Below are 26,468 nucleotides of genomic sequence, written 5' to 3' on the forward strand. Positions count from 1 at the left end.
GCACGCTAAACGGCTTGTCGTAGCGGGCTGAAATTTTCTATACCCTCTGGGGCAACCTTTGCGCATCTTTTGCCGAAAAAAAAATTGATCGGGTCATGTCAGGTCACGGAGTTATGACGTCATAAGAGGTACAGCCTCCGGCCGGATTTTCACAAACTGAGTGCCAACGCCCGAGGTTTCCTGCCGGTGGTACGGACATCGGTTGATGGATCGTGATGAAACTTCCCATGCATGTTGGGGCAAGTATTGGCTATCATATGGTATAAGAAATTTGACCGGGTCAGGTCAGGTCACGGAGCTATGACGTCACAAGAGGAACAGCGTCCGGTACTATTTTTGAAAAGCGCCCGAACCACTATTTTGCTAATTCTTGTCACCTCAATGGGAATATGCAGCAATATTAGCTTCTATAGGGAGCAAATGGACCTCCCAAATCCAAAAATACAATCAGATTTCAAAAATTTAAATTTTGATTTTTCGAATTTCTGCCGCCGACTGTGACCTTGCCGACTTCCGGCGCTCCCAACGCGCCATTTTTAGAGCTAGGGAAACGAAATACATACCAAACGATAGATAATTGATCAAGAAACACGATAGTGAAGGTTTCAAGTCGATATCTCCCACCGTTTTGCCGCAATCGCCGCCGAAAGTTGAAAAAGTCTATTTTTTCCGAAAATTTGACCTTTGACCGGTCAAAAGTAGGTCAAATGTTGACCTAGGACCAAAAAATATACCACCAATCGCGAGATCTCGTTGAGAGCAATCCGTTGGTTTTTTCCGCTAAGCTCTACGACCTTCCGTTTCGAAACGCCAGGGGGGGGGGTCGTAACAACCCCCCCCCCTGGTCGTTCGTGTTATGAGAAATGGCCTGGTCGTGCGAGGGTTAAAAGAATGGATCCTTATACCTATAGTTACGGGATATAATGTTTCATCAATAAAAAGACTTTCACGAAACTTATTTACAAGCTCTTAGATTTTAACTGATGGTATTTTGTTCAAACAGCACAAAGCATGAATTGATTGTATTCAAACATGCTCAAGAATGCCGAATGAGCTATATCTTGACATTATATCAATAAAACATCACAGGTGCAATATAGGACAAATACGATGAAACACTAACAAATGGGCGATGAAACTGTCACCACGAAATAAGACAACAACGAACAGCCCGTACCTATGCCCACTTTTTCGATATTTGAACCACCTATCCTTCTTTGAACGCTAAATAATGGTACGAGGTGTTGCGTACTATTTTCTCCGAATTCATTGAGACATCCAGGTTACTCAGCCTCCGCCGAGATAACACAGTCGTTGGGGAACTCCTTGGCCAGCTTGTTGGCCTCCTGGAAGGCACAGCTGAAGGTGCCCTTGCTGGCCCAGCACTGAGCGAACTCCTTGACGGTGATGGCCCTGAACTGGCCGGCGCGGGTGGCGCCCTCGCCCTTTCCGCAGGCGTTCATCATCTTGAGCACGTGGACGGCACCCGGGCGGCCCCGCGTGATGGACGCCCGCAGCTGGTCGAAGTCGATGGACCCGTCAGACTTGGTGACGTCCTGCAGCAGGCAGGCCAGCCGGGCCACGCCGGCCTCGTACAGCTGGTACGGGTCACTGCCCTGGTAGAGTCCGGCGCCGCACTCATCCAACGTCCGTCCGGTGACGCGCTCCAGAATGGGCTTCAGCGTGTTGGGGCTCAGCGGGCAGCTGCCGGAGAGGAAGCGGGCCCTGCGCAGCGCTCCCTCCTCGTCCAGGGCGTCTCGCTCGTCCTGCTGGCGGTCGCAGTTGGCGAACAGACTCCACTTGAGGCAGCCGTACGAGTAGACGGCGGTCTGGCGGCCGGTCAGTCCCGGCGCCGCGAACTGCCGGCACCGGTCCATGATCTGGGCCACGGCGTTGTTGTAGGTCCGGTCGCTGCTGTAGCTGGCCATTACAGCCATCAGGCCGTCCACGTCAAAGGAGGAGGCGTCGGCGCTCAGCAGGCCGTTACTGTGGAAACAACATCATTTTGACTGTTATTGGGATTGGAACATGCTGACTACAACTGATGGCAGTAAAACATATGAAACACTCCCTACTACATCAAACAGGCAAAGCCACCAGTCACGAGCTGGTTGCTGGTGACCAGCTGCTGACCTGCCGGCGAAGCTGTTGTAGAAGAGGGCCAGCAGCGGCACGCCGGCGCACTCGGCGGGCAGGCTGCCGGTGGTCACCCTGACAGCGCTGGCCGACGCCAGAGGCACCGTCTCCGACGCGTCGAAGTCGGCGGGCAGGCACTGGCGCGGGCCCAGCGTCTGGAAAGTCGGCTGCAGCTGGTCGGTGACGAACACCGAGCTGTCGGCACAGCCTGCAGAAGGGACGGCCGTCACACGCGCGGGACTCGAAAGTCAACGTGTACCAGGACACAGCGCGAATGGTCACAGCGGATGCATGAATAGCATGCAAATGACGGAGCTCAGCCAAGTGATTGTGATTATTTATTTATTTAATGAGATGGAAGCGATATGCACTGCAAAAGGCATTGATTACGAAAAACACTACATACCTCAGCGTAAAACTGTGTGTGCTTAAAACAGATGTGTGAATTAAAATAAACCTACCTCCGTGGACTGCAAGCAGCCCAACAAAAGCACCAATGGTAAGGCCCATCAGAGGTGTCATGATGCTGCCTTTGCTGCTGCTGCCGCTGCTGCTGCCGCTGCCGCTACCGCTGCCGCTGCTGCAGTGTGTCTGCTACCAAAATCTATGGCCTTTTTATTCCACCGCTCGTCCTTCCCTGCCCTCCACGGATGACTGCACCAGATAAACCGCCCCGAGAGAGCACCTGCACTTACCGTTGTCGGCATTCCTATGATCTATCAGGGTCCATCCCTGCCCTAAAATGTGCATACACCTGACTGGGAAGTTTTTGCAAGCTAGCTTCATTGCAAACTGACTGGCTAACAAGCCGGGTTGCAATTCACCTTGGGACATTCTCATCAGCGTAGCAGTCAATATATTGGTCGTTGGGTTGCCTACACAGATACCTGTCTGATTGATGATGGTTAAGGCATGCCGTTTTCTCTCAGTATGACATGGCAACTATTCACATGCATTACGGGATTTTTTTAGGAGATGATAACTTCTAGAAGCACTTCTAAATTGACGCCTGGGCTAGCTAGCAACACTCCGTGGAGAAGGTGCCGTGTATCCCATAAACAAACTTTGAGGTGCCTATTCAGTTTCAGCATTTGCAAGTCCCGAGCCGAGATCACAGGGTCGTTAGTCATTATACATAGATATACCTACCTGCTCGTGTGTTCAGGCTCTGATATCCCGCGCCCCAGTGTCAGTCTGGATTTTCCACGACCTGGTGTGGGGGGTGTTTGAACACCCCCCCCCCCTTCTAATTCGGCTCCTGGGCCACGTAGCGACACTCAGTAAGCGGCAATCGAAAGAACGTCAAAATAAGGACGAAAACACTTCGGTCATTTTTTGGGTCAGGTCAAAGGTCAGGTCACCAGAGGTCACCAAAGGTAAAATGTTGACTATTTCAACATTTTGGAAACTGCCAACGGCTGTCTCGGGAACCGATAAAGCTACAGCGCCGCGGAAAAGCGCATTCGATAGCCCTTTTACAGACCTTTCTGATTAATGTTCTCAGATTTGACCTCAGGTCAACGGTTTAGCCTCCAGAGGGCAAAAACTAAAAAAATAGCTGTTTTTACGAAAATCTTTTTTTTTTTGGCGATAACTTTTGACTCAAAAGAGCCATGACATTAATTTTGCCAGCATCGTGTTCCTCTCGTCGAGACGCGTCGAATGAATTATAAGTTGATCTTGAAAAGTCAACTTGAAAAGTTGACCTCAGGTCAAGGTCATGACCTGACCGGAAAAGGTCATGTTGCATATCAGTCGATCCGCAACGTCGAGCCGAACACATCTAAGGCATTTTCAGCGCTCTAGCACGCCTCTATCAAAAGTTATTAGCGAAAAACTTGCGAATTAGCGATTCTGTTCGTGACCTGAGATGACCTCGGGGACATAACGAGGGGTCACAGTTGCCATTTTCCGGTTCAGTGTGTCAATTCTACCTACATCTCGATGTTTGAGAGTGTCTAGAATAGCGTTCGTGCAAAACAGACGCTTTTCAATTTTCTCCCATTGCAATGGGAGTCAATGCATTGACTTATGGAGAGGCCGCAAAATTGACCTGACCGTAGGTCACTGATATCAAAATTCCGAGATATACATTTTATAGATAGGGGAGAGTGGGGCACATTCGTGCAAAAAATGGATAAATCCATATATCTGTTCGTCGGTTAGTGCAATGGCAAAATTGTTGATTGTAGTATGGGAAGGAACTATTGCAGATATTTTTCCTCTTTAAAAGTTATCCTCTAAAGTTATCGCTTCCATTAGAAAAAAATGACTTTTAATAACTCTGAACGTTTGCACGAAACTGCCCCAGGTATGGGGCACATTCGTGCAAGGGGTGGGGCACTTCCGTGCACCCTGCAAAGTTCGAGGAATTACCGGGCATTGCCAGAAATTTACCAAAAGAAATTGGCAGGGGGTCCTTTCACTTGATTCCTTTCGACAAGAATGCATTGCTCAACATATGTAGAAAGAATGGGCTGGCCAACAAGAATGTGCCAACTGCCGGCCATCGACCCGCCTCCGTGACCTCTCCATGAGGTCACGTGAATTACTTGTCACGACGTCGCAAGCAGCCCAGACGTAGTCAGGCGAGCGTCACTACTACAGATAAAGTCATAAATCGCAAAAGCGGAAAAAATATGGAGGAATGTGCCCTAGGCAGTGCGTACACGAACCTGCCCCACGACGTTATTTGTAATATATTTCAAAATTTCTTATTGAAAAAATGACAGTTTTTCAACAAACAAGTTTGAAGCAGTTCCGGGAATAAAGTGAGCTTCTTCGCCCCCAATTTTGAAAAGTTAAACCACATTTCCGAGTCAGGATCACGAAAATGGATGATATGAGAAAAGTTTGGAAAGCGCACGAATATGACAAATTTGCGTTTTTATCAAACATGACAGTAGGTACAGTGTTGTCGTTTACAGTGAACGAAGGGCGGCAATGATAGACGTATTTTCATAATTTACCTTTAGCTCGTGCAGTCACTCGTCTTCCCATAAACTGCTAAAAACGAATGTGCCCCATGCACGAATGTGACAATTTCTCAGCAAAATTAAAACTTGATACCCTTCTCTTTGCAAAAGACTTAAACAAGCATCAAGGCACACAAATCACCCATCACCTTCAGACATTTATTGTAGAGACAAATCGGTTTACCAATACAACATAACTGTTTAGTTAGTGCATTTAAGTACCATTGATATTAATGCAACACACTGCTTACATAACACTACACTACATTACAAAACACAAAACATGACACTATGACGCAAGCTGGCCCGATTGGAGTCGTCCGTCGCCTGGGGCCGGGTACTGTCTGCTTTTTTGGCTCGGCGGGTTTCGGGCGGGGTCGACGCTTTCTGATACTTTGGTTTGGTCATGTGTTCTTTGTTTAACTTAATTGGAGAGGCGCCTTTGATTTAAGCTTTTTGCTTTTGCGCCAATCCTCTATTGTTTTGTTCGTTGTTCTTGTTTACATATGGAAAAAATACAATGAACTGAACTGAACTGAATGTGCCCCACTCTCCCCTACTGTTACCCTCATCAGTCACTGAAAGTTTCAAAGTGATCGGTCACTCGGTGTAGCTATAGCAGACATTGAAACTTTTTATGAGGTTAGGTCACTTCAAGTGACCTGGTGACCTGACCTTGAATGACCTTGGTCTGAAATTTTTACATCATGTGTAGAATTGATGCATGATAAGGTGTACCAAAAACGGCGGCGCGGAGCGCCGCCGATTTTGAGATATCTGCGAAAAACCGCAGGGGGGGTGTTCAAACACCCTCCACACTTGGGCGCGGGATATGGTGAGGAGTTTAGTCCGCAGAATGAACTGGCAACTGGCAAGGTCTTTGTATTGACTGATAGTGTTATAAGGTGGACTGGATAAACCCTTTGAGGCATGGGGGATCGCTTATCATTTCGAGACTGTCTGCTAACATTTCGCTATCTGACACCTATTGAAAATCTCGCTGAGGCTCTGTCAATGTCTACCCTAGTGCCCTCCTTGATCTGAGATGTATGTACCTATGCACCTTTGCCTAATCTAGAAGTGAAATGACGAGACGAAATTAATTAAAAGAACTTACTTGCTGATTGTGATAAGCCGACTACGCCTAGATATTAATTCATTAGGATTAGTTAAAAGAAGAAGGAGTGAAAACTAGGGCTGCTGCACGCTATTACAGAATGTGGAAGATGCACATCCGGGATGTAGGATCGCAAAGAATAGCAACCATGCTTGAAACGTCAATAAGATTATGGCCTTAGGTGGTGCATCATGTTTGCAACAATGTTCTCACGACGGAGCCCATTGTTCGTTTTCGTTGACACCCTGTAATTAGGCGCCGCTGCAGAGACTGCCACAGCCGTGTCGGGTGTGCCGAGAGCGGCGCCTTTGCTGGGGTGACCACGTCGCGACCTCTGACCTCGGGCCGCCGCGGGTGTGGCCGGACGGCGTGATATACCTACCCGGGTGCCGCCTCAGCAGCCATCGTGGTAAGTTTCCAGACCAGTGACCGTCGCTACGAGTCATTGACACCAGCCCTTTGTCCTTCCTTCATGACCGGTGATGGGTACCTAGTATCTAATGAACGTAAATCGGTTTCCTGATGCTGTTATTGGATTCATCGATCTGGAACAATTCAAGGACAATACGCATGGGTGGGTGACACATAAAAACAGTGAATTTAGCTTTTAGGAAGCGCTGAAGGCTGGTGCTCACAACATTCAACAACCGTATCAGCCTCGCGCTTATCTCCCGTAGGTATTACCCGGTAACGATGTTATAAAGGTAAGGACCAAATTAGGATTATGTTATAAACGTAACGTAAAGACTAAATTAGGACGATGTTATAAACGTAAGGACTAAACTAAGATAAAGTTGTGTGTGAACCAATTATACTTTATGTATTTAAATCACAAAATAATCATGGCAGCGTCAGTTGACGTAGTAAATATTCAGAGGTCATTGAATGCTCATGCAGGTTTATCCAATAGAATTCGGTCGAGTCACGCTGAGTAATCGCCTGAGTACCACAGTAGGATTGCAGGAGTAATTGATCCAACACCAAAGCATCTAGGTTATATTTCCGCCATAGACCACTATATACCACTAACGGTATATAGTGGTCTATGTTTCCGCTTATAAACTTTGCAAGTTAAACCTCAAACATTTTAGGTGAACTGCAGTCAAACCTCTCTGTGAATCGGCAATGTCCGAAGTCTCACCCAAGTAGATCGTCCCGAGTAGGTTCATCACCTCAGCTATGGTAACGGGGAAGGGAAGCGCGTGCGGTGCACCGTTCCTCCGACCGTTGAACGTTCCCGGATCCTGGAGCGCCGGTTCACGGTCGAGGTCACCGCCGCCCTCCCTGCGCAGCGCCGCGGGCGAGGTCAGCCGTCCGCCGGACCGCCAGAGCTCCACCCCGCGGCGGCCGGCCGCGCGCGTCTCCACCCCCGGGCCGCAGACGCCCTCCCCGCCCCTCCCCTCCCCTCCGCGGCTCCCCCACTGCGTCCAGCGTCACGGGAGCTGCCGCGTTACCAGCCGGATCTCACCCCTCCCCACCGGCGACCAACGCCCCCGGCTGCTTACCAACAGCCGGAAAACAAGGCCGGCCTTGGCGGAATCCCGGAGCAGCCGAGATGGGAAGAGCGGCGCCGGGTGTGTGATTCAGTGCACTGCGCACAGGCCGCCCACCCTCCGCCCTGAACGGGCGCAAATGCGACACGACCTCCCGTGAGGCGCCGCGCGGCGGACCGCGTTGGGGTAGGACGGACCGTGGCTTCAGCGGATTAGCGGGCTGCATTCACACAGCTGCAGCTCTCGGGCTGACGGGAACAGAGGATTATGTCGTCTCTGAGCCGCCCGCTGGTGACGGTGTGCATGCCTGTGTGATGAGTCTACCACAGAACAGCTGCACGGATAAAATACAAATACCAATTGAGTCTAGTGTCCATACTTATCTGATGAGTCCACCGTAGAACAGATACAACTAATGATTGTGTTAATTGTAAATGTGTCCACTGCCAAAGAAAGCACTCCCCGGTATAAATACGCATGCTCGCAATCATGATCAGTGGACCGTGCCTTTAATTCGTTTATCGCGGCATAATGTATGCCGGAAGTTTCTATTTTACATCGAAGTTAGTACAATTATAAGTTCTATTCTGCGAAGATTCGGCCTCAGCACACTTGGAAAACAGCCGAAGTTGAGTGTGGTGTGCGCTGGTGCAGTCTCCACTGGTTGGTGCTTCTGACTTGTGTTACATTGAAGTCACCAGGGCACGGAATATATAGTCTACGACATGGAATGGACAGGAGCTTTGATTAGCATTGCCACGTGTGTAACCAAAAATCAAGGATTTTGCCGGATGAATATCCGGAGATCCGGAGGATGCGGATGAATTTCTTTCCACGTGGGTTTACATTTTCATATATTTTCTTAACATTTCATACATTTTTTCTTAACAATCGTCGAATGATTCGTCTTCAAGGGCCGGGGCCAAGTTGTGACTGTGACTTTGAAATGGTAACCGTATATTTTATTGGAAACTCTTAGCACACATTGTTACGGGAGCATTTGTACATATTCATTGCATTAGAGTTTTAACATTGGTCTAAAATTAAATGAAATTCGATGAAATTCGTCTAAAATTTGATGAAGATGAGGAAGTGCGAGCACTCGCGCTCTGCTTTCAGGGTCCCAGGACTATATATGGCCTTGGTCCCAGGGCGTATCGGTTCCTACAAAAACGGTACCTACGTCCTTCCCCATCCTCGAACTCTGCGGAGGAAGATGGAAAAAAATACAGATGCGACCTGGCTTTCGTGACGCTATCTTGGCTCTCATAAAAGAGAAGTTCGCCGGAGCAAGTGCCAAGGACAAGCTGTGCATCATTTCGTTCGACGAAATGCAGCTGAAACCAAGGTTGGCCTACCAGCGGGGTGATGACGTCATCGAGGGCTTCACTGATCATGGCTCTCTCTGCCGCGCCAATGCCTGCGCCGACCACGCCTTGGTCATGATGGTGCGGGGCGTCAGTGTCACCAAACGCTGGAAACAGCCCATCGGTTTCTTTCTGAGTTCCGTAACGACCAAGGCGGTTGTGCAGCAGCAGCTGTTAACACAGTATGTCCAACGTGTAACAACAACAGCGGGATTCACTGTGCTAGCTACAACTTGTGACATGTCAAAGAACAACCAGGCGACCTACAGATTGCTCGGAGCTGCGGAAACCCCTAATTCAATATACCCTGCGGAAACCGGCTTCTTCACCGTGGACGGGCACGAGGTTGCTGCTCTGTATGACGTGCCTCACATCTTCAAATGCATACGAAATGCATTAATGAAATACGATATTGAAGTAGACGGTGAAGTAGCCTCTTGGAGTCATTTAGAAACACTCTACGCACTGGAATGCGCTTCTTTCCCACGGGCTGCTCCAAAACTAAGCCAGAAACACATCAGGCCAAACAGCTTTGAAAAATGAAAGTCAGCTATGCCCTACAGGTGATGAGCCGGACAGTAGCACCAGCAATCACATTGCATGCGACCCACGGCAAGCTCCCGCGCACTGCACTCCCGACTGCTACTCTCCTGCTGCGCCTCAACGACCTGCTCGATGTGCTAAACTCTTCCGCCCGGTTCGACCCCTGCTCAAAGCGACGAGCGATATCCAGCCTCCATCCAGCAACGGCGGGAGAACACATGCACTTTCTTCAGGAGAGCGACGCCTGGCTGCAGCGGTGGACGGTCGGTGGCGGCGCCAGCATCGACTCCATTCGAGGACTGCGACAAACGATAAAAGGCGTGGTGAAAATCTGGGACTTGTGTCAGGCTGCTGGGTGCACGTTCCTGTGCACTCGCCGCTTAAACCAAGATCCAAGCTACTGAAAATGAAAGAGTTTATCTGGGCAAAAATATATATTATAGTCCGTTTTTCTTAAGTTCGACCCTCACTGTAATCATCTCTTTGAACACAGCACGAGAATTGCTAGCTGAATTACTTAGAAAACTGGCTGGCGCACATTGATTTCACAGACGATTAATTTCACTCAAAAATATTTCTTCCTGGCTCTTATTTCCCAGACTCCTAGCTCGTATTTGTCTTTATATACAACCCCACAAGGATAGACATTTGGTCAGAAATTATAACTGAACTGATCATTAGATCGCACGGCGTTTAACAGAACGGTATATCATCGGTGTTTAAAACTTATTTGGAAAATATTATTAATGTCTGCAGTACAATGTGCGCTAACCAGTTTTCTAAGTAATTCAGCTAGCAATTCTCGTGCTATGTTCAAAAAGATGTTTACAGTGAGGGTCGAACTTAGAAAAAACGAACTATAGGCACATACACGGTGCCTGTGTACCAACTTATAATGAAGGAACATTATGACAACGTTTGAAAATTGAAACGTTTAACACAACCCCTCCTCTAAATGCATTTATGAAACGTGAGTGGGCCAATAAAGGCAACTAGTTTTAACTGTAACAAAAAAGCACTTCTGGGCACGTAAATGGGGTAAATGTGGTAAAATTCACCACCCCATATCGCCTCTACCGGAAACCCGTTTTAACCCCCGAAGGACATTGGCAATAGAGCAGGATCGTTCATGTTTATCAAAACAGCCGGCAACTTTCTATCGCAGCGAAAGGTTGGCTAGGACGAGAGTCATTGCTTTCACTGACTATGACAAACCTACTCGAACGGATTTTCACCTAGGAAGTTACCAAACGAATGTTGAAAAATACATCAGCACCATGGAAAAAACCTTACCCACCATCCTCAGCAACGCCGCCTCCCGCCGGCGTCCACCGGAAAAGGGCGGCAAACGAGCGAAGTTTAAATTGTCAGAATTGAGTCCAGACAGCAACACCTGATTAGAATAAAATGCACCTTCTCATATTGCCCCGGTACCCCGTTATGCCCCACCTTCCCCTATTAGTTATAGGTCTGGCAACTATACTTTCATCCTCGTAAAGGAAGTAACCACAGCGAATCCGCACGACTAAATCATCAGGTCGCCAAAAACTCGGCAGTTACAGGAAATCTCGATCTTGTCCATTCCATGTCGTAGACTATATATTCCGTGACCAGGGCATGGTCGCTAGCTGCTGTGTATGGTGCACTGGCTTGCGTATACGCAAGCCAGTGCACCATCATTCACATAATACTTTAGATTCTTTTCTATGACTGGGCCCTATTAGAGTCATATCGTTCTGCTTCTCATTCGCGTTAGAAATCAGTGTCTCCACTTCATGCTAACATCACTGAGCTCATCAAAGCTGAGTAAAAAAATAAAAACAAAAAACATTGACATTGCACCGCATGACGCGTGGTAAATGATTGCCCGTAAGTGCCTTTCGTCTAAATAGGGGATTAAATTTGTTGGAACATTTTTACATCGTTTATTATATAAAGGCTGTAGGCATTCTAACGACATTTACATACTTGATGTATCTGAAATGATTGCATGCTTGCCTTGATTGCAGTAGGTACTTGGTCTTATCCAACTTTCAATATTAGGCTGCTTTGTTAGTTGGCCGGTAACGACAAGGAGCCAAAATGAGTCGAAGAAAAATTTACATGAAAGTAATAGCCAATACCATTAGCATCCGATGAGATAACACTATTATCATCTCATCCATGCCATTAGCTTACGGCATCTTACGGCTTGTATGTAAACCGCTGCATCAGTGTTGTCCACTCCCCTCCGAAAGTGACAGTTTCGTCATGGCTGGGGTGTGTGAGACCCGGAGCGTCTTGTCGCGCTATTAGCAGTCATTTGGCGGTCGGCTGTGTAACGCACCACCCCTCCGTCCACCGGGAGGTAATTTGAGCAGCCGGTGACATTCCCGGCGCAAGGCCGCCGCAGGTGATGACGTCATAGGATCGCCGTCACCTGTCACCGTATCGTGGCAGCAGTGCTTAGACGTTTCATAACTTGTATATATAGAGTGAAGTGCCACAAGATAAAGGCAGAGAACATCACAGCTTATGTATGCATAATTATTTTTATATGCGTCAATAAAAAATCGCATAACATGGAAATAGAAACAATGCACAGCCATTTGCGGTGTATAGAAATGAATATAGTTTTTTCCGTTGTTAGGCTAGATGCTCTTCAATTCTGCCAACTGTTTACGGCTATTGTTGGTCCAACAATATATGTATGTAACTGTTTGTTGCCCTGATGGCGAGTCAGTACATACCCATTGAGCTCTCACCGACGTTGATAACCACAACACTGAACAGGGGATGCTCGGTATGACTGTGTAATGGGTTCGATATTGACTTGCATCTCCGTAGTAAGATGATTCGATATTGACTTGCATCTCCGTAGTAAGATGCATGTGAGAAAATAGGCCGCGTGATGCTAATGAAAATGAATGTGGCTGGCGATCTCGTGGAAATTGGAGCTTCACATTCTGGAATATATAACGATCGTGTGAAAAGTATTTTACATGACTATGATGATTTAACGAACGATTAAGCATAAATACCGACTCGAGACGAACCCACTTCAACTGCTCCAGCTCGGGACGATGACTAGCTTAGCTGGACAGGGATGCTCGGTATGAACGCTCCAGTTCGGGACACTAGCCGCGTTTACATAGGGCTAGTTGCCAGATAGTGGAATTCCACTAACGAGACATTTTTTCCACTAACGAGACATTTCAGGCACCTTCAGATAATTCTGACGACCTATCCGGCCAGAAGGACCAAACCGATTGACAAAAATAAATACATCGTGGCGGATGAATACTTCAGGCCGAGACATAGTATAGATGTCGCAACTCGCGGCCTTCCCGGCAGTAAGGGCGAGGTATAGATGACGCTTCTGCAGCAAGTCACTGGAACGTGCGAGTCGTGGAATCCTGGAATGGAACGGAAGATACGGAACGGGGGCTTCTTAACGGAAGCTTATTAGTTTTATTTTCATTTAAGAATTGATTTCGTGCGCTAGGGAAAGAACATTGTCTTCTTTTTTCTTACGTCTGCACCCCCCCCCCCCGTCCCTTCCATCCTTTGGATCAGCCAGTGTGCAGCAAGAGGTTTCATCGGAGAAAAACAACAAAGAGCAATCCTCCCTGAGCCTGTCAGGTCAGAAATAACCTGAGCATAGGCGGCGGAATGGGGAGGGCACCGGGGCACCGTGCCCCCCTTTGATTTTGGCATTTTAACATTAGCCCTATGGGCGCTGCATGGAAAGAATGGGACCAAAAGTCGGCGGTGCCCCCCCCCCCCCCCAATTGAAGGTGCTCCGCGGCTACTGAACCTGATGACCGTTCGTTATGCCCTACTGCCCACGCTTCTTAAAATTTCAGTAGTAGTCAGTTATCTGGCCAATGTTTCCGTATAGGGGTTGGCAAACACAACTGAGCCTCGTGAGTGGGATGAGTACTGGACACAGAAGTGGACAATCTGTTGGCAAGGAGCCCGCAAGGATAATATCTCGAAACTCAGGACTACGTATACAAACACTTTAAAAGCATCTAAATCTATACTATAATCGAAAGCCGCATTGTTGTGAACTACCGGCACGTGCGTCCAATCACCATCAAGAACGGAAGTCCGACCTACAGCAAGCACGACAGTCCGATCATAGATGTATTGAAAAATAACTAGCAACTTTAAACATCGCCTTCCTCAGCCACGCTCTACACCGCATCACATAAGAAAACCGCCAATATCGATTACAAAACACACATAAAGGAATTTCGTAGGTAGAGATCAGAGGAATACTTCACCTCCTTTATCTGGCGCGTCAATAGGTATAAAGTAATCTTTGGCGTCTACGCACTAGCAACATCTATAATGCAAACAGCAGTTCAGAAACCATCCACTAAAATTGCAACAAGGCAAGGGTTGGTCAAAATAAATTATAGTCACCGTGATAAATAGCAGACGAAATACAGAACAAGCAAGCACAACAAAGCATTCCACACTCATTTAGACTGTACCTACAATATGCCTACATAAGACATTGCAGCAGTGTACAAGGGAAACATTCTTTAAAGATGCTAACGTGAGGAGTTTTAAAAGTTTGGTGAACATAGTTACGAGTCACTGCACAAGAAATTTCGCGGTCGCCAGCCGGCCCAGGCGAAAGAGTCGACGGAGACGGCGTCAAACAAACCCGAGAGGGGGTAGTTTCATCCGCATCAGCGGAGGCGCTCTCTCTGTTAAGGTCGTCAGTTACCAGCCGCAGCACCCTGCTGGCGATTTGATAGCTGCTCTCATTCTCAGCTGGCTGAGCGCCATGTGCCGGGTCATCCGGCTCCATGATTTCCCCTTTCATTAGCAGCTGCTGTTGTAGTTATTGTTGTTGCGTTCCTTTCAGCTGCTGCCGCAGCATAGCCGTACGGTTCTGGATGGTTCTCACGGCGGCAGCCAGGGTCACCAAATCCGTCTCCCCGTAGCCACACCAGACTCGGGAAAATGTACCGAGATGTACCGAGCCAATGTTGCAGCACTCGCGGCATTCATCGATAGGACTCCGCCCAACCCAATGTCGGCACTGGCAGGAGCCCGACCAGTGGTCCAAACGAAACTGATGAAAATCGACAGCTGATGAGCGGTCCTCCACTGACGCCGGACGGGTGGCGACGGCGCGGCCGGTCCTGGAGCTGGAACAGCAGAATGGACCGGTCGGGACACGCGGCTCATCAGTCCATTCGTCCTGCTACTCCCCGTAGACCCCAGCTCCTTCGCTGCAGGTTCTCGCGTCTGCCGACCGGTCCGTCCACACCCACGCGGCTCGATAGGGGAGGGGATGGCAGATATCATTACGTCGCTTGAAGCAGTTCAGCTGCCGAGGCTCTTTGTCGCAACGCCGCCAGCGCCACGCATCGCAGCAGCACATACCGTGGAGTGCCAGCCTCTTCGCGGCAGACGCGGCATCGGGCAGCAGGGCACTACACGTCGTTGAATTGTGGGCATCCGGCCTCGGGAGGCGGCCGATGCAGAGCAGGTACTGGCGGATGTCGATAACGACTGCACGGTCGGCCTCCAGGACGGAGCCAGGACAGCGGTCGACCCATATCGACCGGTACCATCCGTCCGGCCAGCTCCGCTGCCAGGCGCGCGCAGCGTCGCGCGCGCGCCTGCCTTGCAGATAGCGCCCACGTCAATCGGCGCTACCGTTGGGATAGACGGCGGTCGACCCATATCGACCGGTACCATCCGTCCGGCCAGCTCCTCCAACACCGCTCTTAGGGCGAATAGCTCGCCGCGCGTGCTAGAGCAGAGGGCGCCTGCCGCGACACGCACCTCTCGGATGTCGCGGTTCGGGGGGGGGGGGGGTGGCCCCTCCTCCTCCATCTAGCACACCATCGATGGCGGAGCTGTCTGACCAGATCAAGCTCGCCTCAGACGGGAGCTCCGCCAGACGACTTTCCGCCACCTTGGCTCGCCAGCCGTCGCGCCCAAACTCGCTTCAGGCCGTGAGTCTATAGCCGGCGCGGTGGCGTGGCTTCGCCATGGTAGCCTTGGGCGGGTTGTCCTCAGAGAACGCATTCGCATTGGCGAGGAGGCGAGCAGCGCCACGAGTCCTGAAAAGACCAAACAATATCAATAGACAATCAAAACTGTAAAAATTGGCATTAACTGCGCAACTGATGTTTGCTTGTTTGTTTATTAGGGTTTACGGGCGCTGCGGTGGTCATTTTGCACCCATGAAGCTGTTCTGGTGAACCTGCGCAACTGAGCAGTGATCATGCTATAACTTATGTTTGGCGTAGTACCAGGGTTCCACCTAAAATTTCGGCGCACGTCAGGTGTAACGTCACATGCGACAAATTCAGCGCATGTCAGTTGGGCAAACTAAGGCTGATGGAATAACATAAAACGAGGGCACCAAAAATTGATCCTAAATGACCATACTTGGACATTAATGCAGACCCTCTCTGTATCACCAATTGTCAGAAAACAAGCGGTTTCAAGGAGCGTTAGAGAGTCATGAAGCCAGGATAAAACACAGTGCTATTTTCTAAAAACAGTTTTTACATGATAGAGTTAGGCAACTCTCTCTCTCTCTCTCTCTCTCTCTCTCTCTCTCTCTCTCTCTCTCTCTCTCTCTCTCTCTCTCTCTCTCTCTCCGTTTACCATTCGCAAGGCCAAAAAGGCCAATTGGTTTTGAAAGACATTGGATTACAAGCTGAGCATTTTTTACTTTATCATAAAATGTTAAACCTGCGTGTAGATAAAGTCTGAACGGTGGTTTGTAGGCTGATAGGTTGGAGGTTGAAGGTTAGTAGGGAAGGTAAGGTCAGGATAATTTCTGCTTTTTATTTTTATTGGACTTCAGTCTTCATCAACACACGCATCAAAAATATCATCTATTTGAGCATCTTCAAGCCTCAATATACAAGTTGTACCACAAAAAATTAAAAATTGATGTCATGCCAACATATGGTCATGATTTTTACCACCAGAATTGAATTACATGCCTATTGATGCTTTACCTAATATTTTGAAGCATGAAATCTGATTAACCAAACATTTTTTTCTTGTGTTGGCAGTCTAAAATTTGGCTGGCTTGAGCGCAATGCTATTGCTCTAGCAGAATCTCAAACGGATGTCTACCAAGTGCCACTCCCAAGAAAGTTTTTCAAGATTCTAAAACCACAAACTTTGTTGCTGCCTGATCGTGTGATGGTAAATCAAATGATAGCACTCCGTCTGAGGCCAGTTTTACAAACAGAAAATAGCCACCTGCCGGATTATTTTGCCTAAAGGCTAATTCACATTTGGAGTGTAGGTAAATGGTGTAGCCCTCACTGCTTACATGCCTATCACGTTTACCCTCTGTATGTTGTACCTACGTGGAATGGATATATGAAGAGAAAAATTCCAGGCAGCTATTTTTGTTGGTAAATCGGGTAAAGTAAACCTGGCCTCTGAACAAAAATTTGGACTGAGTGAGATGTCGGCTCTTTGGTGGTTTGGATAGGAGTTGATGATTTTAATTGAAAGATTAAAAGGAAAGGGTTTCAAGACAATTGGCATGACAAACCAACACCTTACCTGCAGTTCAAGTTTGTCGATTTCTTCATCAAAATCTAGTCTTCGTCTAGTCCACAAATCAAGATAAAATTACTGGATAGGTACAACTTCTTCTTCTTCTTCTTCTGCACCTTACCTGCCACCCCCTACACTTCTACCTTATTCTGATAAATATCTTAACATAATTTTCACAAGAATGCCACTCAACGGGGTAGATCTAAAAGAGTGCAGGGCTTAAGTTTTGAGCTACAGATTGGCTACAGAGTTCTCAGTGATTTTGAGACACCCAATATGTCTTTGGCACGCCGTATTTGTCTCTCACCGCTTGCGAATTCGGCGATATGATTGGTCGAAGGCCGAGGCTATGGGTCCAAGAAAAGGCCAAGATTCCTGCCAAGATTCTTACAGATAGCCAAGGCCGATGACTGACGTGACTGACGGCATGTTACTGCCCTTGGCATATTGCCAATGCACTGCTCCGTCATATCGGCAGTGATGTCAACAGTCATATCGGAAGTAATATGGTAGCTATACGCAAAAACCATTTGGTGTATGGCTACCATATTTTTCCGATAACGAGACATTCTAGATCAATCTCTCTACTGTTGGCGACATCTGCTTAGAAATCCCAAGACCGAACGCAAGCACATAAAAGTAATGCACTCTAAGGATGCGTTCGAAATCTGGGAAGTGACGGATTTCATTCCTCAAGGCTCAATGCGTGTCCCAGCGTTCCCCATGCTGTTTGTTCCGCCATCTATTGCCATGTTTCGCATTCGCACTTCATGAATTCACCACCCCGCCAAGTAGGTTGGTATCAAGTTGGTATAGGTGTCGCATTGCTCTGGTCGATTAGGCTGAGCCAGCTGTCTGGAGAGTGGAGCCGATCAAAAAAAAAAAAAAACGCAGAAATTCAAAACACCGACTCCAAAGCAATGGCAATTGGCAGCATGCATATCATTAGAGCGTAATTCTGTCGTGATTGCGTCAGAAGCAAACATAATGGCAAGAGTTTCTTGTGTGTCGGTAGGCGCGTGTGGAGTCGCTGGACCGACCGGGGACGTACCCAAGGGGGGACGGACGGGGACGGGGTGCGCCTCCCCCCTAGGGGTTTTCAGGGCCCATGCTGGCAGAAGGCCAACGTTGGCCAAAATCACGTCGGAGACGAACGAAATTCATGGGAATCCCCCAAAAAATCACGTCAGGACTCAGGACAATCAAGGCTCTCCGACTCGCCTGCCACCTAGGGCCCTTCAATTTACTGCGTGGGGCCTCCTGTGAATAACCGCCAGTGTCTGTGTCTGACCACTAGGACCCTGGACCCCTCTGACTCCTCGGGTAGAGGGCCCTCTGTAGGTAGGAGGCTCTCTCTACGGGATTCCTCCGCTCCCCCCCCCCTCGGCCAAATTCTAGGTTATACGTGCCTGCGCTAAGCCGGGGTCGGAGAGAGGAGTTGACGACCGAATGACAAGGAGTACTCGTCCTGAAAGTAAACATTTGGAATATAAACAATCCAAAGCTGTTCAGTATTTATATCATTCGAGAGCAGTGCCTTCAATTTGGATACACTTAGCATTCATTTCCCACACCCGTGTACACTCCACGAAGGCTTCTCCGCTGCGGACTCCCGCTTCCGCCGATGCGTCAGTTCTGTTATGGTCGGTAGTGGCGATTAACACGGCGATATCCTTGGAGCGACACAGGACGACCGAAACACGATGGCGGCGACCATGGAACTGTTTATTTTTTATGTGCTTCCATATGACCGGGGGGTGAGACCAAATGAAGGGAAAGGAAAACGTGCCCCATCACAACAACCCCCCCCCCTCAAGACGCATGCGTCGGTACAAGATACGCATTGCGTCTAACACATAAACAAAAATGTACACCACACACGGTGTGGACGCACGAACTCAGTCGTACGTCTAGTCCGCCCAGCGCACGGTCAGTCGGGCCGGACGGCGACGGCGGCGCGTCCCACGGCGCACTGAGCTGGGGTCGTCGGCGCTGTTCCGCAGCACCGGTGGTGCCGGCTGTCCGTCCGCCGGCGCAGCGGCGGCGGTCTCCTCCGTGCCGTCGGGTGCCGAGCTCGGAGCGAGCTGCTGCCGGCACCCGGGTGCAGGTGTGGCGGCGCCCTCCGAGATGAGAGATCTCTGGGGTCGCAGATAGCGCTGGTTCCGCCAGTAGACTCGGCCACTGGGCAGCCGGACCAGGTAGTCGCGCCGCTGTCCGACCGCCGTGATGACGCCGACGCGGTCCCACACCCCCGACCGCGGGTCTTGGACGAGCACACGCTGACCCATGGTGAGCGCGCTGTGCTGGCGGGCTGTCGTGTCGTACCGCTCGGCTGTTTCCTGTTGCTGCGCGGCGGCCCTGGCGTCACAGTCGTCCGCCGCCCGCTGCCAGCAGTCGGCGAAGGCCCGGTGGTGCGCCGGCACTGCCGATCTCAGCGGGTGGCCGAACAGGACCTGAGCCGGAGAGCGGCCGTCGGCGCGCGGCATGTTGCGCAGCTCCAGCAGCCCCTGCGCGTAGGCGTCCGTGTCGAGCTCGCCGCTGCTGGTCGCCTTCTGGATGAGCCGTTTGGCGGCCTTGACCGCCGACTCGGCATGCCCATTAGACTGAGGGTAGTGCGGTGTAGAGATCTGGTGCTCCACTCCCCAGCGGCGCAGAAACTCTCGGGTGAGCCGGGCGGTGAACTGGTGTCCACCGTCTGTCCGGAGGGTGGTGGGCACGCCGGTGGCCGCGAATATCTGGCGCAGGCTGCAGACCAGAGGCCAGTTTTACCAACAGAAAAATGGCAGCCCGGCGCAATTTTTCTGTCAAAAACCAGCCGACGAGTTTCACCAACCAGGCGAAAAAATATCCGCCGGCGTGAAAAAATATCAGCCAGAAAAATAGCCAATGAGTTTCACCAACGGCAAATGCGGCATTAATGGAGTGTTATTTTGCGCCATTATTTGTAGAAAAACAGCCCAAAAAATAGACGGGGGACCCCGTCTATTTTTTTTGATGTCGTGTTGGAACAATTGGCCTCATTTGTTACTAATTATCGTGATTTGCGCTTCCCAGTTGATATAATAATTTAGTATCATTCATGGCCAATTTGTAAAGCATCTCAGTCGGTGACACTCCAGGGAAATAAGCTAAAATTAGAGCGCTCTATTTGTTGCTCCCGCTACTTCACCGTCTCCCATAGGGTCCTGTGTTGAGCTGGTGTCGAGGCTCTAAAAATGACGCCGATTTTTGCACCCTTCTCACAAAAACCGCTCGGACCGCCTGGAAACTAATTGTTCCGCTCTAAAAATTTCATGATCGACGGGAAAATGAATGAGGAAAAGATTGGTCCTGAAATAATTCTGAACTCCCTGTAGAACATATCGAAATATGGCTGCAAACTAGGAGCATGTCAAAATCGACAAAACAATACAAATAAACTTACCGGAATTTTTTTATTTTCCATGCATCTGTGTATGAAATCAGTCGGTTTTTCGGAAAGATCAACTTCTGTTTAATAAATAATTCCACAATTGCAATCGAGAAAAAAAAACATTTCCGCTGTGACAGCAGTTTTGGCATTGTGCCAGTAGTGTGGCGTGCGCGGTGCTGTGTGGTCGTCGGGGCGGAGTTGTGAGTATTTTCGGTGTTTTAAATGGTTGATGGCCATTTGAACCAGCTTTATATTATTTCCTACAAATTTTTGCATCAAATTATTGCTTTGAAAGACCATTGAAACCCCTTATCTCTTCATGAAACACGATCATATTCATCGTCGACGAAAATGGCGCGGGACTCCATGTGCATTCCGATCGAAATAAATCGTAAATTAAATAATATTCGATGATAAGTATCATATTCTAGCGACACATTTTCATAAAATAAGGCATAAACTTTGCAAGGAAGTCAACATTGGATAATTGGATTCATATTTAGCTCACATATCCTTGTAGTAGTCAAATGGCTCAATTGATAGATTAATGTAAGTATATGTTTTGGCTTGATGTTTGCTGTGAAACCACCCAGCCACTTGCTGGTTGAGTGGTTTTCTGATAATTACCTGATAATCATTTCTCCTTTTCCTTAAAAGAAACTGAAATTCCTTTCAAAGTAATCCATTTTTAGGAAAGGTGGCTTGCTCATTGACATTTCATGTTCTTGTTTTGTTATTGCTGGCAGTATTTTGATACAATAATGCAATATGAATTTCTTGCAATAATAAAACCTAAGACAAACTTAGTTAATGCGTCAATCAAACACCCAACAGAAAGGTTGTGAGTCCTTGTGACGTGAAGTAGAATATTCTATGAATGTGTTATATAGAATATGCCAAATATTAAATTAATTATTATTTGATACTGATAGCTGAGCATGTGAATTATGCCACAATATAATTTCATTTTCTGGTTTTGAAATAGCCGGGAGTATTTTACTTCAACAAATGTAATATACATGGAACACATGTTGTTATGTTATGTTAAAAGTTTAATAACAGCCAACAGAAGGGCTGTTTCAGCAGATAATGTTTGTACCTTATGCATTATCTTTCTTTTCTGCAGGACCATGCTTCCGCTGGGTGGTCGACATTTGCCTCCTGAAGAAGTTGAGCAACATGAAGACCACCAGATGAGGTGTCTGCAGTTCATGTGGAACTCTGCAGACTACAAGTGTTATGCCAACCACAACCAAAGTGCTGTGATCATGGAGGCATGAACCTCTTGACAACACTTCTGACTTCAGATTTGCAGTTGAACCAAAGTGTGATTCAAACCACCTGTGGCATCTCACTCAATGTGTGAACAGTGTGATTATTGTGCAGTGTTCAGCTGCAACTAAGACATTTATTAGTGACTTGTTTTGCAATAAGCCACCAAAAGCATTTTTGGGCTGGCTGCTGTAATTTGTTGTGCACTGCGCAATAGTGGTAGTGTTTTGTCACTTGTCAAGTTGTCAGTTGTGCATGTTGCATGTTTCTCTTCCCTCGGCCCTCATTATCAGTTAAGTGGTGAATTGGCATCACTCAGTCTCCTCAGATCTCCATTGACTGTCTGTCAACCACCTAACTTGAGATGGTATTTGCTAATAGTGTCAGAAAAGAAGTGATTGTAGACATTTTTAGGAATATGAGCTCCGTTTCATGCGTGTTCCAGTGGTCATTTTGTCACATGTCCCATAGTGTAATAAATGGAAACTGTTGTTCCCTTTTGAAGGTACTCGCGGATGCAGAAAGCGTTGGGCCTAATTATTAAACGCACCCTCCTATCAGCGACGCACGAAATCGACAAATATCCTTTTTAGAACAGGAGGAAACGAAAACTTGTGAACATAGCTGTACCTACAACAGTGCATAAGGAGTTGAAATTCTGGGAGTTTTTGAAATTCGGAGAAACTCAAGTTGTCGACAGGTATGCCCCCTTGCACGTCAAAGACAGCCTAAAAAACAAACGTCTACAAATGAAGGCAGTATTCGCATGTTCGTTGTAATTGCAGCAGCCTAGCAACATGCATTGCGGTCCGATGGCGAATTACACTCGTGCTCAAAAACTATGCCGGTAACTGCCAATGCACTTAGGTCATAGGTGAGGAGAGGAAGGGTTATGTCATATGTCAACATCATAGAAATGGCTTCATCTGAGCTGTGCCTATTGTACATAATTCAACCAATCTATGCATTTCGTTTCTTGCAATCTACTCATGCTTTCACTCCAGCTTCAGAGTAATCATCCCATATTGTACGTCTTAAGATATTGATCTCTATGGCGGTTTGCAATTGCTAGCCACGTCTCACCTCAGTTTGGTGGCCCCGCATCGGCCCACTCGGCCGCTCTATAATTGACTTACGGAGGAGGATGGTGGCTTTTATTTTAGCTTCTCCGCTGACTGCGGGGAGCGCCGTCGCCGAGGTAGGAGCAATAATTAGCTTATGTTTGGGACTAATTTCCACGCTTAATTAGCATTTTAATGTTATTTTTAATTTATTCATGTTAATCTTTGACGCATTCTCTTTCTATTGATACCATCCACCGGTCTGAGAATTACTGCCTTGCTGCGTAAGGGCCGATAAAAGATCACGCTTTTAGGGGTATCTCTTCAACATGGGGCAGGAGCAATAAATAGAGCGCTCTAATTTTAGCTTATTTCCCTGGTATGTCACCAACTGATCTGGGCTTCAAGATTAGAAGAGGAATACTGATGATATTGCGTAAAGAAAGAGCCTTTGTCACCAGGCAGGACCAAAAGGAACCAACAAGACTGGTGTTTGGTGTTGTGGTGTTAGTTTTTTCGTTTATATTATCTTTTTGCTACAAGCACCCAACAGCAAGATGATAGCACATTATTAACTAGTGCCTAGTGGTCAGCTTACAAGTTCATTGCTTGTGCGAGCCGCACGGAAGTGGAAAATAATGATGGAAGATCATTTTCGAAAATTGAAGGTGCTTGAACAAATGCTGGAAGGAGAGGCAGAGAGGGTAGGCTCATTGGACTCAAGATTTTAAATAAATATGTCACTGTTTTCACATATTCAGCTACATTTGACAATGCAAGGCGCCAACTACTGATACCACTACTACATTTTGGGTGGAACTTACTTGAGCTGTGCGGAATAGGGAAGGTGCAATTGACATGGCTAAGACCAAAATGGCAAGATTTTCAAGATCAATGACAGTAAATTTAAAAAAGAAATTGAATAGCATGAAAGAAATGTATAAAGGCTTGTTTTTGAAGCCAAACGTGCAAAGTTTGCATGGTTGCGAACCCGAACAAACTTGCTGTCATAAGATTGTGCCACTGAGCTCAGCAAGTCATGCTGCCAATATTGAAGGAAAAGAAAATAATAGTAATGTTGTAAAATTTAAATGAATCCATAACTGTTGTGTGTGCACTGTGCTGATATTGAATGCATGTGTATCTTGCATGCATGAGTCATGCAGGGATCATGTTAAAACTGGCTGTAAGTATTGTGAGTTAGTTTTGCAAAATTGTGGAGGCACCAGGCAAATTGCGGCCGAAATGTTATTTGTTCACCTCAGCGCTGAAATTTCTGCTCACAGAGTTTTCAGATCATGCGCCGAAATGTTCATGCAGCCCATCCGTTACACTGGTCATGTTGACAGTGACAAGGATTTTTTCCCAGTCTCATGTTGAAATACAATAATAATTCACTTAGCTTGATTTTAGCTTATGTTTTTCATGCCAGTTCCTAGAATAAAGCAGCCAATATTTTCTGTCATGTGAGAAATATAATAACAATATGCACAATTGCAGGCTGTGGCATGTTGTAAGGTTTTCCTTGTTTATTGCTGAGGTTTTTCCAGTCTCTGCTGCAAAAACGGTGATGAATCCACCATCGTCCGACGGTTTCGATGACGCCAATCATCGGCGAGTGTTGCTGTGATGGCCGACCTGACTGAGCGCACAGCGGCAGCCGCCGTCGCCCAATAACGACAGTGAGGACACCTCCGAGTCGGACGGAGACGCCGCCGCTGACGACTTCACCGTGCTGGACGAGGTGGAGCGCTCGAGCCGACAGACCGTGCACCGCGTGCGCTGCCCGACTGGCTGGCGCACCTGCAGCCGATTGGCGACCGGCGGCCGGCGCCGGCCAATCTGCCGGCGCTCTGCCCCGAGCTGCGCGCCCGGCTGGCCGCCGAGGGCATCGAACAGGTGTTCCTGGTGCAGGTGACCGTGCTGCCCGAGCTGCTGGCGGCCGCAGAGTCGCCACTGCCACCGGCCGACCTCTGAGTCTCGGCGCCGGCCGGCCGCTCGGTGCCCGCCGTGTTCCGCCAGTACGACGCCGACACGCCGCTCTGCGTCCAGCTGCTGGGTGGAGACACAGTGGCACGAGGGGGCGCCAACTGGTGGCGGTGGGGCCGCGCGGTCCGGCCTCCCTGGCTGATCGTGGTGAGCACTCCCGGCTGGCTGATGGATCACATAACCAGCGCCGAGGGCTTCTCGCTACCGCACCTGCGCTACCTGGTGATCGACGAAGCCGACCGGGTGATCGAGATGGCCGAGACGGGCTGGCTGAAAGCGGTGGAGCGGGTGGCGGCGGTCACGGCCCGCCGCCCTGCATCGCCGGCCGGCTGACGGCCGCCGCCGTCTGCGCGCCTCACCTGCCGCTTCAGAAGCTGCCATTCTTGGCCACCCTGTCACAGAACCCGGAGGCCGGAGAAGCTGGAGCGAATGTCGCTGTTCCAGCCGCGACTGCTGGTGGTCGGCACGGCGGCCGCCGCCGTCGCACTGCCCGGTCAGTTCGTCGGCAGGTTCACCACGCCGGCCGAGCTGAGCGAGTCGTTCAACGTGGTGGCGCCGCAGCCGCTGAAGCCGCTGCTGATGCACCATTTGCTCCGACAGCCCGACTGGCGACGCTCGCTCGTGTTGGTCAACTGGAACGAGGTGGCGCACCAGCTGGAGCTACCGCTGTCTGTGCTGGGCGCGCGCGTGACTGAGTTCTGTGGGGTAGTGCCGGCGTGCCGGCGGCGGCGCGCGCTAGCTGAGATGGCCGCGCTGGTGTGCTCGAGGCTATAGCGCGCGGTATTGACGTGGACGCCGTGGACGCGGTCGTGTCGTACGACATCCCGGCGCTGTTGAAGACGTACACTGCGTGCGTCGGACGGCGCGCATCCGCCGGGCCGGCCAGGCGGTCAAGCTAATGTTGGAGCGGCAGCGCAGCAATTTCCAGCGGCTGATGGTGCAGGCGGGCGGCCGGGTGCGGGAGACGCTGGCGCTGCTGGACGAGCTACGAGCTGCGCCAGTACGAGGCGACCTACGTCAGTGGATTTCCACACTAGCTTCTAGTGGATCGCTGTTGTTTTTTATGCTCATTGCTCATGATTTATTTACATTTTAGAAATATTGCAATGAAATAGATGTATGCCTTGTCATCAGCCTAGAAAAGTTAAAGTAAGTAAAGCGTTTTAGTTGCATAATGTATGTTTGTTCATGAACACGGATTTAACATGTCCTAACTCCCAAACGTTTCGATATTAGACCCGAGTTACAAACCAATCGAAAGGCTTAGACGATCATTTGGGGCGTAGCCAGACGGCTCGGCTGGGTGTGAAAGCCGGCGACCAAGGTGGTGACCACCCGATCATAATGCACAGCGGTCTCCGTCGGACGATTGTGTCCGCGCGCAACGAATGATCTGGGCACACGCAGAGGAGTTCGGCAGGACTCTCCACTGAGCGGTACTGGGCGCAGTCGAACGACGGTCGACGACGCTAGCGCAGGTATTGTTAATTTGTTACGACTTACGAGCCGGACCAGTGTAGCGGGCCTGGAGCAAATATTTTTTGCTGTGTGGCGTTCCTTCTGC

At 48.9% G+C, this 26,468-nt stretch overlaps 2 protein-coding genes and 1 long non-coding RNA gene across 3 annotated transcripts; all 3 read right to left on the reverse strand.

Moving 5' to 3' along the window:
• Positions 1–1,007: 1,007 nt before the first annotated feature.
• LOC122382795 lies at positions 1,008–11,814 on the reverse strand. Its single transcript, XM_043368595.1, has 4 exons — positions 11,810–11,814; positions 7,370–7,512; positions 2,134–2,344; positions 1,008–1,986 (listed from the first exon to the last, which is right to left on the reverse strand). The coding sequence occupies exons 1-4, from the start codon at positions 11,812–11,814 to the stop codon at positions 1,284–1,286; spliced, it is 1,062 nt and encodes a 353-aa protein (XP_043224530.1). The 3' UTR covers positions 1,008–1,283.
• Positions 11,815–13,745: 1,931 nt separating this feature from the next.
• Positions 13,746–17,700, reverse strand: LOC122382810. Its single transcript, XR_006256736.1, has 2 exons — positions 17,177–17,700; positions 13,746–15,702 (listed from the first exon to the last, which is right to left on the reverse strand). It is a non-coding gene; the product is annotated as an uncharacterized LOC122382810 (long non-coding RNA).
• Positions 17,701–18,979: 1,279 nt separating this feature from the next.
• LOC122382811 lies at positions 18,980–20,616 on the reverse strand. The gene is made up of 2 exons (XM_043368619.1): positions 20,595–20,616; positions 18,980–19,971 (listed from the first exon to the last, which is right to left on the reverse strand). Exon 2 carries the CDS (start codon positions 19,654–19,656, stop codon positions 19,081–19,083), a length of 576 nt encoding a protein of 191 aa, XP_043224554.1. The 5' UTR covers positions 19,657–19,971; positions 20,595–20,616; the 3' UTR covers positions 18,980–19,080.
• Positions 20,617–26,468: the final 5,852 nt, after the last annotated feature.

Source organism: Amphibalanus amphitrite, unplaced genomic scaffold, assembly GCF_019059575.1.
Source record: "Amphibalanus amphitrite isolate SeventyFive unplaced genomic scaffold, NRLGWU_Aamphi_draft 000147F_arrow, whole genome shotgun sequence".
NCBI lineage: Eukaryota > Metazoa > Arthropoda > Thecostraca > Balanomorpha > Balanidae > Amphibalanus > Amphibalanus amphitrite.

Bases quoted from the DNA above. Each gene is read 5' to 3' on its own strand.
- LOC122382795 (XM_043368595.1), bottom strand. The intron at 2,345-7,369 runs GTGAGACTTCGG...TCCCTTCTGCAG, and splicing joins ACTCGGGACGATCTACTTGG to GCTGTGCCGACAGCTCGGTG. The intron at 1,987-2,133 runs GTCAGCAGCTGG...TTGTTTCCACAG, and splicing joins TACAACAGCTTCGCCGGCAG to TAACGGCCTGCTGAGCGCCG.
- LOC122382811 (XM_043368619.1), bottom strand. From the start codon at position 19,656: ATGCCGCGCGCCGACGGCCGCTCTCCGGCTCAGGTCCTGTTCGGCCAC.